Consider the following 12,236-nt stretch of genomic DNA (forward strand, 5'->3'; position numbering starts at 1 on the left):
TCACAGCCTAGTCCAGGAGAGGGCACAAAGGGAACCTGCTAGCATCCCTACTAGCACCAAGTTGATCCTCAGAGTAGCTGCACCATCGAAGTTGCACAGGTCGGAGTAGCAGCAGGAGACGGGGCGCGTCAGGCCGATCCCATCCACATCGGATGGGAGGCAGACAGAGGAGCACATCTTGGTGAAGGTTGAGACCCCCGTGAAGGGGTAAACTACAAGGGAAGAAAGAAAGAAAGAAGACTTAAGAATGGGAGGGATGGAGGAGAACTCTCCTTGTCTCTAGTAAAGCATTCGCTGCCTCCACCACCGAAGTTCTGGCTGCAGCTCAAACACAATTTGTTTACTTCCTACCAGGAATATAGGAAACAGTTTCCACTGAGCCACAGGCTGAACAGCACTTTGTATCCTCTGCCTCCTGCCTGGATCCACTTTGCCTTGCAAAAGGTCAATTAGGCACTTCTTCTGCCTGTGTTTTGACTGAACTCACTACCTTCTGCCTCTCCCATGCGCGAGCAGAGTCTTGTCAACAGAGCATGCAAAGGAGAGAGCCTCCACCTTCACAGTGTCTTTCTTTACTTGGACAGGTTATGATCTATAGGGTCACCAGTCAGATTGACAATACCTTCCTGAGAGCTCCAGAGAACTCAAAGGAACTTTTGTTTTGCCCCAGGATGGCCAGAAGTTGCTCATCCCACCTTACTCAGCCTGCCTCATCTCCACCGGCCTCTCTATTTCAAACAGCTTTCTTAAACAGTTCTTGGGTGGGGAGAGCTCTGTTTCAGAGAATCAGTGGATCATTGAGTGGTTTGGGTGGAAGGGCCTTTAAAGTCCATCTAGTCCAATCTCCCTGCAGTAAGCAGGGACATCTTCAACTAGATCAGATTGCTCAGAGCCCCATCCAACATGATCTTGAATGTTTCCAGGGATGAGACAACTACCACCTCTCTGGGCAACCTGAGCCAGTGCTTCACCATCCTCATTTTAAAACATTTCTGCTGTATATTTAGTCTGAGTCTTCCCTCTTTTAATTACTCCTTGTCCTACCATTACAGGCCCTGCTAAAAGGTCTGTCCCCATCTTTCTTATAGGACCTCTTTAAGTACTGAAAAGGTGTAAGAAGGTCTCCCAACACCCATTCTGCATGATCTGGAGAGCCAGAACTCTTTAGCTCCATGTCTCAAGCTCTTAAAAAAGGGATAAAGAAGTAATTGCCCTCACCATCCTCCAGGGAATACATCGTAGTCTTGCACATGGTTTCATTTGTCGTGCAGTTCTGGATCTGCAGGCACTTTTCAACAGCAGTAGGTTCTTGGCAAGAGTAACATTGCAAGGTTTGCACTGCAAAGAGGAAAAACATGAGGTTGGTCTTCATGTGGACCACCAGGTTCTGTCCGTGCCCCTCCAGGTGTCTCAGTGGAGGGTACCTTTCCAAAATAATCTTATTGAGAAGACAAGTGGAGTAGTAAAAGGTATTTGAACCAGTGGTAATGAGAGCTGCAGAAGCCTGGTGGTCAAAGGACAGCTTCAGGTGGGAGTTCAGACCCCTTGCATCCAGCCAAGCCAAAAAAGACACCACCACACAGAAGACCCCATGATACAGGTAAGTCCTCTAAACACCAAGCTGCTGAATGCTTAGGGCACAAAGGTGGTTGGTTCTTCTGCTCTTGCTTTGTTTTGAGGGCTTGGTAGGTTGTGGGGTTTTGTTTGTGTTTGCTTTTTCATAATTCTTAAGTAGCCCACGAGAGATTTTAAGGATAAATGTATTTGAATTTTGGATTTGCACCCTAGAACATGCTGGAAATGTGGGTTGAAAGTGCTGGGACCTCCCAGCTCCAACAAAAAATGATGAGGGTGACAGAATAAAAAAAAAAGCAGAACTAAACTCATTACAATAGTGAGGAGGAGCTGCTTGGCCCAGCTGCTTCTGCCTTATCACTGTGGAGGTAACTGGGTGGCCTAAGATAGGGTGAACTATTCTGTGCAGTGACTGAATGCCAGGAAACAGACTTTGCAAGATGTGACATCTCAGTGCTTGGATTCTTTGAAGCTCTTGCCCCAGCAAGACATGCAGGACCCAGGAGAAGTCCAATACTTCAACTGTGCAGTTAGCAAGATGGTTTTATTTCAATCATGATTACAATTAGTCAAGAGGCTATGATTCATGTGTTTATGAGAAGTACCTAACTGTTCTGCTTCCAGCCAACCAGTTCCTTTAATCTCTGTTATTCCCACAGGAGAATAAACACACTTATAGCTGGTTTACTTCAACTCTGTTCTTACTTTGCATCTGCTTTTCTTCTTACCTTTCTATTAGTAGAGCATCAGAAAGAGATCACAGCCTCACACACTCACAGAATCTCAGCATGTTTGAGGTTGGAAGGGACCTCTGGATGTTAACTAGTCCAATTTCCCTGCTCAAGCAGGACCACCTAGAACCAGATGCCCAGGACTATATCCAGATGGGGTTTTAGTTTCCCCAAGGATGGCAAGTCCCCAGCCTCCCTGGGCAACCTGTGCCAGTCCTCAGTCACCCTCACAGTAAGAATGTGTTTCTTGATGTTCAGAGGCAACTGCTTCAGTTTGTGTCCAGTGACTCTGGTCCTGGCACTGGGCACTACTGAAAAGAGTCTGGCCCATCCTCCTTGGACATTCCCTTCAGGTATTTATAGACATTAATAAGATTCTCTGTTGAGCCTTCTCCAAGCTGAACTGTAACAGCTCTCTGAGCTTTTCCTCACAGGAGAGATACTCATCCTTGTGCTCCTTCAGTTGACTCTCTCCAGTATGTCATGTCCTCTGGTACTGGGTACCCCAGAACTGGACACAGGACTCCACATTTGGCCTCACCAGTGTTGAGCAAAGGGGAAGGACCACCTACTTCAACCTGCACACAGTATTTCATCTAAGGAGACCCAGGATAGCATAAACTTTCTTTGCCACAAGGGCCCATTGCTGGCTCATGTTCAATTTGGTGTCCACCACTACCCCCAGATCCTTTTTGGACAAGCTGCTTTCCAGCTGGATGGTTCACAGCATAAACTGGTGCATGGGTTTGTTCTTCTCTAGAGGCAGAACTTTGCACTTGCCCTTTTTGAATGTCATAAGGTTCCTGTCAGCTCCTTTCTCCAACCTTTCAAGATCCCTCTGGATGGAAGCATGACCCTTTGAGGTATCAGCCACTTCTCCTAGGTTTGTATCATCTGCAAATTTGCTGAAGGTGAGCCCTGCCCCTACTCAGCTCATCTCAGCACACCTAAAATGGAGGGTCATAACAGTAGAGTGAGGATACAAGACACCTTAGGAAAACTGAGTCACCAAAGCTTGCTCTCAGCCCAGAGGGCCAGTTGCATCCTGGGCTGCATCAAAAGAAGTGTGACCAGCAGATCAGGAGAGGTGATTCTGCCTCTCTACTCTTCTCTGGTTAGACCTCACCTGAAGTCCTGTGTGCAGCTCTGGAGCCCCCAGCACAAGGAGGACATGGACCTCTTGGAGAGGATCCAGAGAAGGGCCACTAAAATAATTAGAGGGCTAGAGCAGCTCTGTTGTGGAGACAGGCTGAGAGAGTTTGTGTTGTTCAGCCTGGAGAAGAAAAGGCTCCAGGGAGACCTTATAAGAGCCTTCCTACCTGAAGGGGGCCTACAAGAAATCTAGGGAGGGACTGTTTACAAGGGTGTGTAATGACAGGACAAGGGACAATGGCCTTAAGCTAGAGCAGGGCAGATTTAGATGAGACATTAGGACAAGTTCTTTTCAACGAGGGTGGTGAAACTCTTAAACAGGTTGCCCAGAGAGGTGGTGGAGGCCTCATCCCTAGAGCCACTCAGGGTCAGGCTTGACAAGGCTCTGAGCAACCTGATCCAGTTGATGTCCCTGCTCATTGGAGAGGGATTGGACTAAGTGACCTTTAAATGTACCTTCCAACTCAACTCATTCAATGATTCTGAGAAAATAAATGATGTAATTTCATCCTAACCAGTAAGCCAGAAAAAGCCCTTCTATAAACAGGCACAGCAATCACCCTGCTTTTGTTCCAAGCAAACCTGATTATTCTGTTTGGCCCATTGTGGGCTGGTGTTTTGTTCACACTAACTCCAGCCTGAGAGCTGCCCAAGGCATCTGTGGGGAGGGGGTTTGTCAGCAGGCTCAGATTTCATGGTGCTCATCAGGGGGCAAGTCAAAGCCACAGAGAAAGAAGAGAGAGAAAGAAGAGAAAGAGAGAGAGGAAGAAAGAGAGAGAGGAAGAAAGAGAGAGAGAGAGAAAGAGAAAGAGAGAGAGAAAGAGAGAAAGAGAGAGAGAGAGAGAAAGAGAGAAAGAGAGAAAGAGAGAGAAAGAGAGAAAGAGAGAGAGAGAGAGAAAGAGAGAAAGAGAGAGAGAGAGAGAAAGAGAGAAAGAGAGAGAGAGAGAGAAAGAGAGAAAGAGAGAAAGAGAGAAAGAGAGAAAGAGAGAAAGAGAGAAAGAGAGAAAGAGAGAAAGAGAGAAAGAGAGAAAGAGAGAAAGAGAGAAAGAGAGAAAGAGAGAAAGAGAGAAAGAGAGAAAGAGAGAAAGAGAGAAAGAGAGAAAGAGAGAAAGAGAGAAAGAGAGAAAGAGAGAAAGAGAGAAAGAGAGAAAGAAAGAAAGAAGGAAAGAAAGAAAGAAAGAAAGAAAGAAAGAAAGAAAGAAAGAAAGAAAGAAAGAAAGAAAGAAAGAAAGAAAGAAAGAAAGAAAGAAAGAAAGAAAGAAAGAAAGAAAGAAAGAAAGAAAGAAAGAAAGAAAGAAAGAAAGTAAATTAACAGACTCTTGTCCCCAACACGTGTATAGAATCATAGAATCAACCTGGTTGGAAAGGACCTCAAAGACCATCAAGTCCAACCATTACCTAAATCCCCCTGCCATAACCTAATTTACCTGTTCAGTGCTTAACTCATGTCCCTCGGCACTATATCTACATTTAAACACTCCCAGGGATGGGGACTCCACCACCTCCCTGAGCAGCCTATTCCAGTGTCCAACCACTCTTTTGGTAAATAAATACTTTCTAATATCCAGTCTAAGCCTCCCCTGGAGCAGCTTCAGGCCGTTTCCTCTTGTCCTGTCATTATTCACTTGTGAGAAGAGACCAATCCCACCTCCCTACAACCTCCTTTCAGGGAGTTGGAGACCCAGTACTTTCTTAAGCCTCACTCTGACTAACAGATTCAAACATGAAATATGGGATGGAAAAGGTACTGGATCAGGAAGTGTTTAATGCAATAAAATAACCACAATTTGGAATGAAACAATTATACTTTTGCATATGAGGCAGCTCTTCAGCAGCCATAGTCAGGTGGCATCTTGCAGAGAAGAGAGGAAAGATCATGACTGGGACACTTAAAGAGCTGTGCTCTGAAAGCCCTGCTTTAAGCAAGCTTTGGAATAACAACCTGGCCTGTTTGTGATATTTGGGGAGATATTTGTGAAGATACCAAACATGTAATGGTCCCATTTTGTCCAAAAAGCCTATGAACTTAGACACAGACAAGCAGAAAAGCAGTAGCTTCAAGAATAACTTCAAGTATGAAAAGGAAGAGACATATTAGAAGACTTTTTTGAAAGAAGTAAATCAGCTAAAATATTTCAATGTGGTTACATCACATTCTTTTCAGAGTGCTGAAAGCAAAAGAGGAGATTAAAATGCTGGAAATCTAGTGATTTGTTAGAAGGCATTTTAGTAACTTCACTTGGACATTGGCAGATCATCCATCCTTTAACTCTCACTGTCATTCCAGGAAATGCCAAAATGACACAGATTCCACTCATGCCCAGAGGAAAGCTTGGAGGAACTGCAGATCCATCAAGGTTTTAGCCCAGCTTTGAAGTGGAGAAAGTGTGCAGAAGAGATTTGTCAATGCTTGACTGTGAAATCCAAGTATCCACCCTGACTCTGCCCACCTTCATGGGATAAGGAATTGAAGGAGGACAAGGGAGAAATGTGGCAGCCCTGGGTCACAGCAAGGGCTTCTTCTCCCCAGCCTCCCAACACTTGACAAAGTCTCATGAAGGAGGATGGCAAAATTAGGTTGGTGAATCAATTCTAGACCAAATTTCACCCCACTCTGTTGCTTTCCTGCTACATTCTGCCTTTTAGATTCTGTCCATCCCTTAAGGACATCTGACCAGAGAGTCTCCTTCTCCCTAAGCCACCTTCTGTCATTTCATGATATTCCTCTCTGAACTGCTGTCTCTCCACTGAGAAGAGAACATGATTCCCCAGACTGAACAAGGTATAAAGATGAAAGGAAAGACCTCCTGCTCTGGAGACCCTTGATGATTGATCTCTGCTGTAGCAGCTGTGGTGAGCACAAGAAGCTCCCATTGATCTTGACACAGCAGAAGCATCCCAAGGTTTTGAACTACCAGTGACCAGAGCCAGGATACATGTGCATTACACCAAAGACAGGGCTACTGTTCCAGCTCTGGGTCTGCCTCTCCAAACAGCAGCTGTATTCTCCAAAAAATGTTCCAAATCCCCCTTCTTTCTCCATCCACTTTTCCTTTCCCTGCAGAATCTGCTCTGCAAACCCAAAGCTGGAGAAAGGAATATGTCCTTACCTAAGAAGGAAATAAATAGAAAGGAAAAAATCCTAACCTAGCTCCACATCTCGGCCAGGCACAGATGAAACCAGGTCCTGCCCTGCATTTGGAAGGCTTGTGCAGAGCATGTGAATGTTCCAATTAACAATCACAGCTCCTGCACTGACCCTGCAGAGGACTTCTCAGGCCTGACACCAACTCTGAGCTTGGGATCACCAGTGCAAAAGAAGTTTTTGTGCAGGAGGTTATTCTGGTGGCAACATCAAGAGGTGGGGAGTCCATGGACAGGTGTGCACTATGCACTCACCTTCTGCCATCAGAGTTTATGGCATCACCACTCATGTGGGTCCTCCTGTGATGGGGTGGGATTCCCTATTATCTAGGGAATAAAAACAGCAATATCCCAAACAACCTCCCATGTCTGGCTTCACAGAGCTGGTGATGAAGAAGCAGCAACGGAATCCCATTGATAGAAACAGAGGAGGAAGATTTATATGACAGCCCTGAACAATTTGAACTCATGGGGCTTGTTCCCTACCTCCACATCCCAGATAGGTCACCCCCAACATCAGGCTGCTGTTGTCTGTCCCCCTTGCCTGAATGCTCCAAATCTATCACCTCCAGCAGGGTGGCAGGTGGCCTAATGGGGACAGAAAGGATGGAGGGAGGATTGATGGGGGTCATTCCCTGGGGGGAAAAGCTCTCAAATTCTCCTGCAAATGGGAAAAAAATCCCTAAACCTCTTCCCACTTGATTGTTTTCCAAGGTGGTCTGCTGAAATTTTCCTTGACTTCATGCAAACCACAGCATGTTAATAAATAGAGCTAGAAACATCAGCTCTGCAGTACCTGGGCCACCAGCTTTGTGTCCCAGCTCATCTTTTCCACTTCTACTAGTGGAAGTTTAATAAACCACACATGCAATATGTAATTAGAGAGAGTCTCTACACTCTGCATTAAACTGGTTAGCTGGATTCCAGGATTAAGTATCAAAAGAGGAACAGAAAGTTGAAAACACACCAAAGCACCCCCCCAAAAAACCCAAATAAATAAAAGAATAAAGAAGATGAGAGTGAGATTGAGCAAGAATATGTGAGAAGTGAGAGCTGGAACTTGCATTAAACCAATCACACTTGGTAACACTTCTCACACTTCCTAAGCAGCCTGGGTGAAAAATAAGAATGAGACCATGATGGTCCCAAACATCTGACAGGCTGGAAATATCCCAAAGATGGATTTTTTTGGCTGAAAACTGCTCAACGTGGGAATCATGGACTTAAGAGTCAGCAGGATGCCATCATGCTGTGTTTCCTGCAGGAGCTTGGATAAATCAGAACATGAACTTACCAAATTCCATGCAAGTGACAGCAACCAACAGAAGAGCCAGGAACACCTTCATCTTGCACCAGCCCTCCTTGCCTGGTCACTGGGCTTCCACCACTCTTCACCACTAGCTTTAATGGCACACCCCCTGGCTCCTTGTTATGTACCAATTCTGACCTGAGACCAAATTCTACTGGAAAAACAAGTCTAATTGAGCTATAAATGTATTGACCAGGCTCCCAAGCAAGCCCCACCTCCTGCCAAACCATCATCTCTTCTCATGTTCCTTGGAGAATAAAATGAGGGCTTGTGTGCTGGGCAGGAGCTGAGGCTGTTTGATCTGTGTACTCTGCATCTTAGGCATGATGTGTAAAACCAGGGGTGTTAAATAACACCAAGTCTCCCTGTCTCACCCCTTGTTGGTATTTCTTCTTTTTTTTGCTGTGATTAGAGAGCTGGGAACAGCCAGACATTAAACCTCATGTGCTTTTCTCCTCTGTTTTTAAGTCCAGCAGGGACCAGGGTTTATCACCAGGAAGAGAAATGGAAAGCTGATTTACAGTCCCTCACTCACTGGGAACATCATGGTTGGGATTTTGTTATTCTAGTACCTCTCCCCAAGCTGTGAGCAGGGCTTCAGGGGGCTGGGAACATGACATCTCCCCTTCTCCTCTCCCTGCCATCTATGGACACAGGTACTGGGAGAACTGGGAAGGCAACAGAACCAGACATGAAAGTCTGGGCCAAGGAAGTTTCCCAGGCTCACTATCCTGAGATTTTTGTAGAGGATGATGACTGGAGAAGCCCCTCTGATCTGAACCAACTCTCTCCAAGTGTGGTGGCAAGTCCACTACTTTACTTTCTAAACACTTTGGCTTTCCCTTCCATGTTCCTTGGACATTTCTGTCCAAGGCATCTCTCTGTTTTTCCTGTGGTTCAGGCCAGCCCCAGGTTAGTAAATCCTCTCACAATGTGTGATGGGCAAGTTCAGTTGTGGAACTGCAAAAACTGGTAAAGAAGAGCCTTTCTGTGGTAATTCCAGGTGCTCCCACAACACACACTTTTAATAAGGCAAAAAAAAAAAAGGAAGGAAAGCTGAATCAAAGATGTTCTTGGAGATGCTTCCACCATATTTGTTGTCTATTGCACCACTGAAGGAACTTAATTCAGGGTTAGCAGCACTCAATTTCTTGCCATGTTAAAAACAAAAGGTCTTCTCTTAAATCTAGATAAGAAACCCAGTCCTCATCTCTCCAAAACCTCCAGTGACAGTCTTGTCATTTTAGCAGCCCTTCCTCACTTAGGAACAACAATTCTGGGTGATCTACACCCTCAGGAATTCACCCTATTTTTTTTTTTTCATGGTTGCTTCCATAATACAATTATTATGTTGATTGTGAAAGTTTAGCAGTTCTTCCCAGCCCCAAAAGATCTAGGGAAAGGCCTTTTGGCATATCCATGCTTTGCATCATGAGATAGCAGGGGATTTTATAACCTTGTCAAGAACGGGGAAATATGCTGATTGTGTTGGCTTTGTTCTTAAAAATATCCCACAACCTTGAAAATGGAAAGGGGTGTGGTTTCTAGTTTCTGGTAATAAGTGGCCTCAAACAATGTGTTATAGGTTATTGGCTTCACATGCCCAGCTGAAATGTGATCATCATTACATTGTCAGTTTTTGGCTGGAAGAACAGATCTCAGATCAACACCCTCCTTAAATCCTGGGCCCTCCTTCAGGTTGGAGGGTTATTTTGGGGGGAGTGACAACACACCTCACTTGTTTGTAGTTTCAGTGGATCTTATCTGAGTCTTTGAGCTTCACCTGAAGTGTTTCCTCTTTTATGTAACCATCTATGTAACCATCTTGGAGTGCTGGCAAGTCACCAAAGAAACAACAAGAACAAACAGGAACATCCAAACAGCTTTTTTGTTGAACTCATTTTCCTCTTTTGTGGGTAATTGCAGCTTATTGTGTTGGTGGTTTTCCATTAACTACAGAGGGGGGAAAAAAAACTTAAAAGACACTAGATGTATAAATCTGCCTCCACAACCCACAAGATGGATTTGATTATTAAACAAGAGACATTTTCTAGTGTGTGTATCCACAGGCCAACTGGTACCACAGCTCTGCATTTCAGAGGAGTTTGTTATCATAAATAAAAGGAAAAATTCAGATTCAAATGTTTACTTCTAGCCTGAGAGACCTGTACCAAACCCCTACCTGGCCAGCTGAGACAGTCTCTGGGTGGAAGCATCTTAATCTGAAGTGAGCAGCCCTGCAACCATTGCATCTGTGCTGGAAGTGGTGTCCAAATCTCCCCACCTCTCAAAGAACTTGCTCGTGCTGCCCAGTCACCACATTGAGGAGATCCCACTGGAAAGTCCCAAGCTCTGCCCATCTACCTCCAGTGCAGTTTCAGAGACTGGGGGTTAAATGTGTGCTTAGGGCAGGCACCAGCTTTGATTGGGAGACAACTTCTGATCATTTTCAATTCTCCATTGTCCTGCTTGTAACCATTTCTTTAAGGATCTCCTAGGAACCCCAGGGCTTTCCAGAGAAGACAGATGTGGGACCAAAAGCTAATATTGCATTCCAAGGTATGTGTGTCATGCTGACATGTCAGCTTTATGCACTAGTGCTAATCTTTTGCTGCACACCTCCAAGCAGACTCCTTTTTTTGTTGGAAAAGACCTCTAAGGTCATCAAGTCCAATCATTAACCCAACACAGTGCCAAGTCCACCAACAAACCATGCTGCTCAGCACCACATCTGCATGTCTGTTAAATACCTCCAAGAATGGTGACTCCACTGCTTCCCTGGGCAGCTCCTTCCAATGATCTCCCATTTCTTGAATAAATTGTTCCTGGTTTTCAACCTAAACCTTCCATGACACAACCTGAGGCCATTTCCTCTAGTTCTATCCCTTGTTACTTGGGAGAAGAGACAAAACCCTCTTGCTCCCACCACCTTTCAGGGAGTTGTAATGAGCAAGGAGGCCTCTCTTCAGCCTCCTTTTCTTCAGGCTGAACAACCCCACTTCCCTCAGCTGCTCCTTGTAAGACTTTTGCTCCAGACCCTTCACCAGCTTCCTTGGACAAGGTCCAGTACCTCAGTGTATTTCTTGTAGCAAAGGGGCCCAAAACTGAACACAGTGTAGGGCTGGATAAACCCAAAATCACTCCTTTAAGATGAGTAAATATTATTATCTCATAATCAGATATAAAGAAGCTGAGATACAGAAAGGCTAACTAGGCTCATGGAGCAATGTAGTAGCAACTCCAGAAACAACCAGCATTGTGGTCCACATGGTTTAGCCACCAGTTTATGCTCCTTTCTCATCAGTGATCTGATATTTTTGTCAACCTTGGTAGGAGGGGCATGAGTTAAAAGAAGCAACAGGAGTGAGTGGTGGCTTGAAAACCACCTACTTAGAGGTTTATTCTAGGCTCTGTCCATGATTTGCTAGCTGACCTTGGAAAATTAACCTCAGTTAATCAGTAAACCTGCTCTTGTGCAGACTGCCAGGGATTAAACTGGCATGAACTTCACCTCTGATGCATCATGTCTCCCTTCTCTCTCTCATAGAAGCCACAATTGTCTAGAGATGAGAGCCCCTTCACAGGTGAAAGAGATTAAAAAAACAGACCTTTGTTCCCTCCAGGCTTTCCCTCACTGATGAGTAATGGAAAAGCAAAGTCAAAAATCAACAGTGCCAAGCCTGAATCTGGCCTATCCCTATGAATAATGCATCAGGAATCCAACCCTGCAGCTCTCTTAGAGCCATTTCCACTCAGGCATCACTCATGAGCTCATTAGTCACAGCAGCCTTATTCCTACTAATTGGTTTTACTACAATTCCCTACAATGTATGGCCAAGATCCAACATGTCTCTGTCTGTCTTTACAGCCATTATATTGGCACAGCTTTGCAAGACACTTCAGCTCTCTCTCAAGCCTACTGAGCATGTAAAGGTTGGGTGATTCCCAGAGTCCAGTTGTTGGAAGGTGCTTTTAGGGAATGGGCACGTGTCCCCTCAGGCTGACAAGCCACAGGCTCCAAGAAAGCTGCTGAGCAGAGAGCTGTGACCTTCTTACCTGGCAGCAGCTCAGTCTGCTATAGGAGCTGCAGATGAGTACAGAAAGCTTCTCTCCCCACTGTTTTGCACCTTGGTGCTGGACTGGGAGCTGAGAGGTACTGGTCAGTGCAGGACCTGGGGCAGACAGATCAGACCAGATTTCAGATGTGAAAGGTTTCATTAACTTGGCTGCTCTTCCCAAATTCCCACCACATCTCACTGTAACTTCTGTTCTGCCCCAGGCATGTGCTGTGCTTGAGAAGCAGGGATGCTTTGTATATTCAGCAG

At 45.2% G+C, this 12,236-nt stretch overlaps 1 protein-coding gene across 1 annotated transcript; it reads right to left on the minus strand.

Moving 5' to 3' along the window:
- On the minus strand, nucleotides 1–7,948 carry LOC104398093 (ly6/PLAUR domain-containing protein 2-like). Its single transcript, XM_010008137.1, has 3 exons — nucleotides 7,897–7,948; nucleotides 1,219–1,338; nucleotides 1–212 (listed from the first exon to the last, which is right to left on the minus strand). The coding sequence occupies exons 1-3, from the start codon at nucleotides 7,946–7,948 to the stop codon at nucleotides 1–3; spliced, it is 384 nt and encodes a 127-aa protein (XP_010006439.1).
- Nucleotides 7,949–12,236: the final 4,288 nt, after the last annotated feature.

Source organism: Chaetura pelagica, unplaced genomic scaffold (assembly GCF_000747805.2).
Source record: "Chaetura pelagica isolate M959 unplaced genomic scaffold, ChaPel_1.0 scaffold292, whole genome shotgun sequence".
Classification (NCBI taxonomy): Eukaryota; Metazoa; Chordata; class Aves; order Apodiformes; family Apodidae; genus Chaetura; species Chaetura pelagica.

What these genes read in the sequence shown, in the direction of transcription:
- LOC104398093 (XM_010008137.1), bottom strand. Translation starts at nt 7,948, where the DNA reads ATGAAGGTGTTCCTGGCTCTTCTGTTGGTTGCTGTCACTTGCATGGAA. An exon ending in TGTCACTTGCATGGAATTTG is followed by an intron (nt 1,339 to 7,896) that starts GTAAGTTCATGT and finishes TCCTCTTTGCAG; the next exon opens with TGCAAACCTTGCAATGTTAC. An exon ending in GATGTATTCCCTGGAGGATG is followed by an intron (nt 213 to 1,218) that starts GTGAGGGCAATT and finishes CTTCCCTTGTAG; the next exon opens with TTTACCCCTTCACGGGGGTC.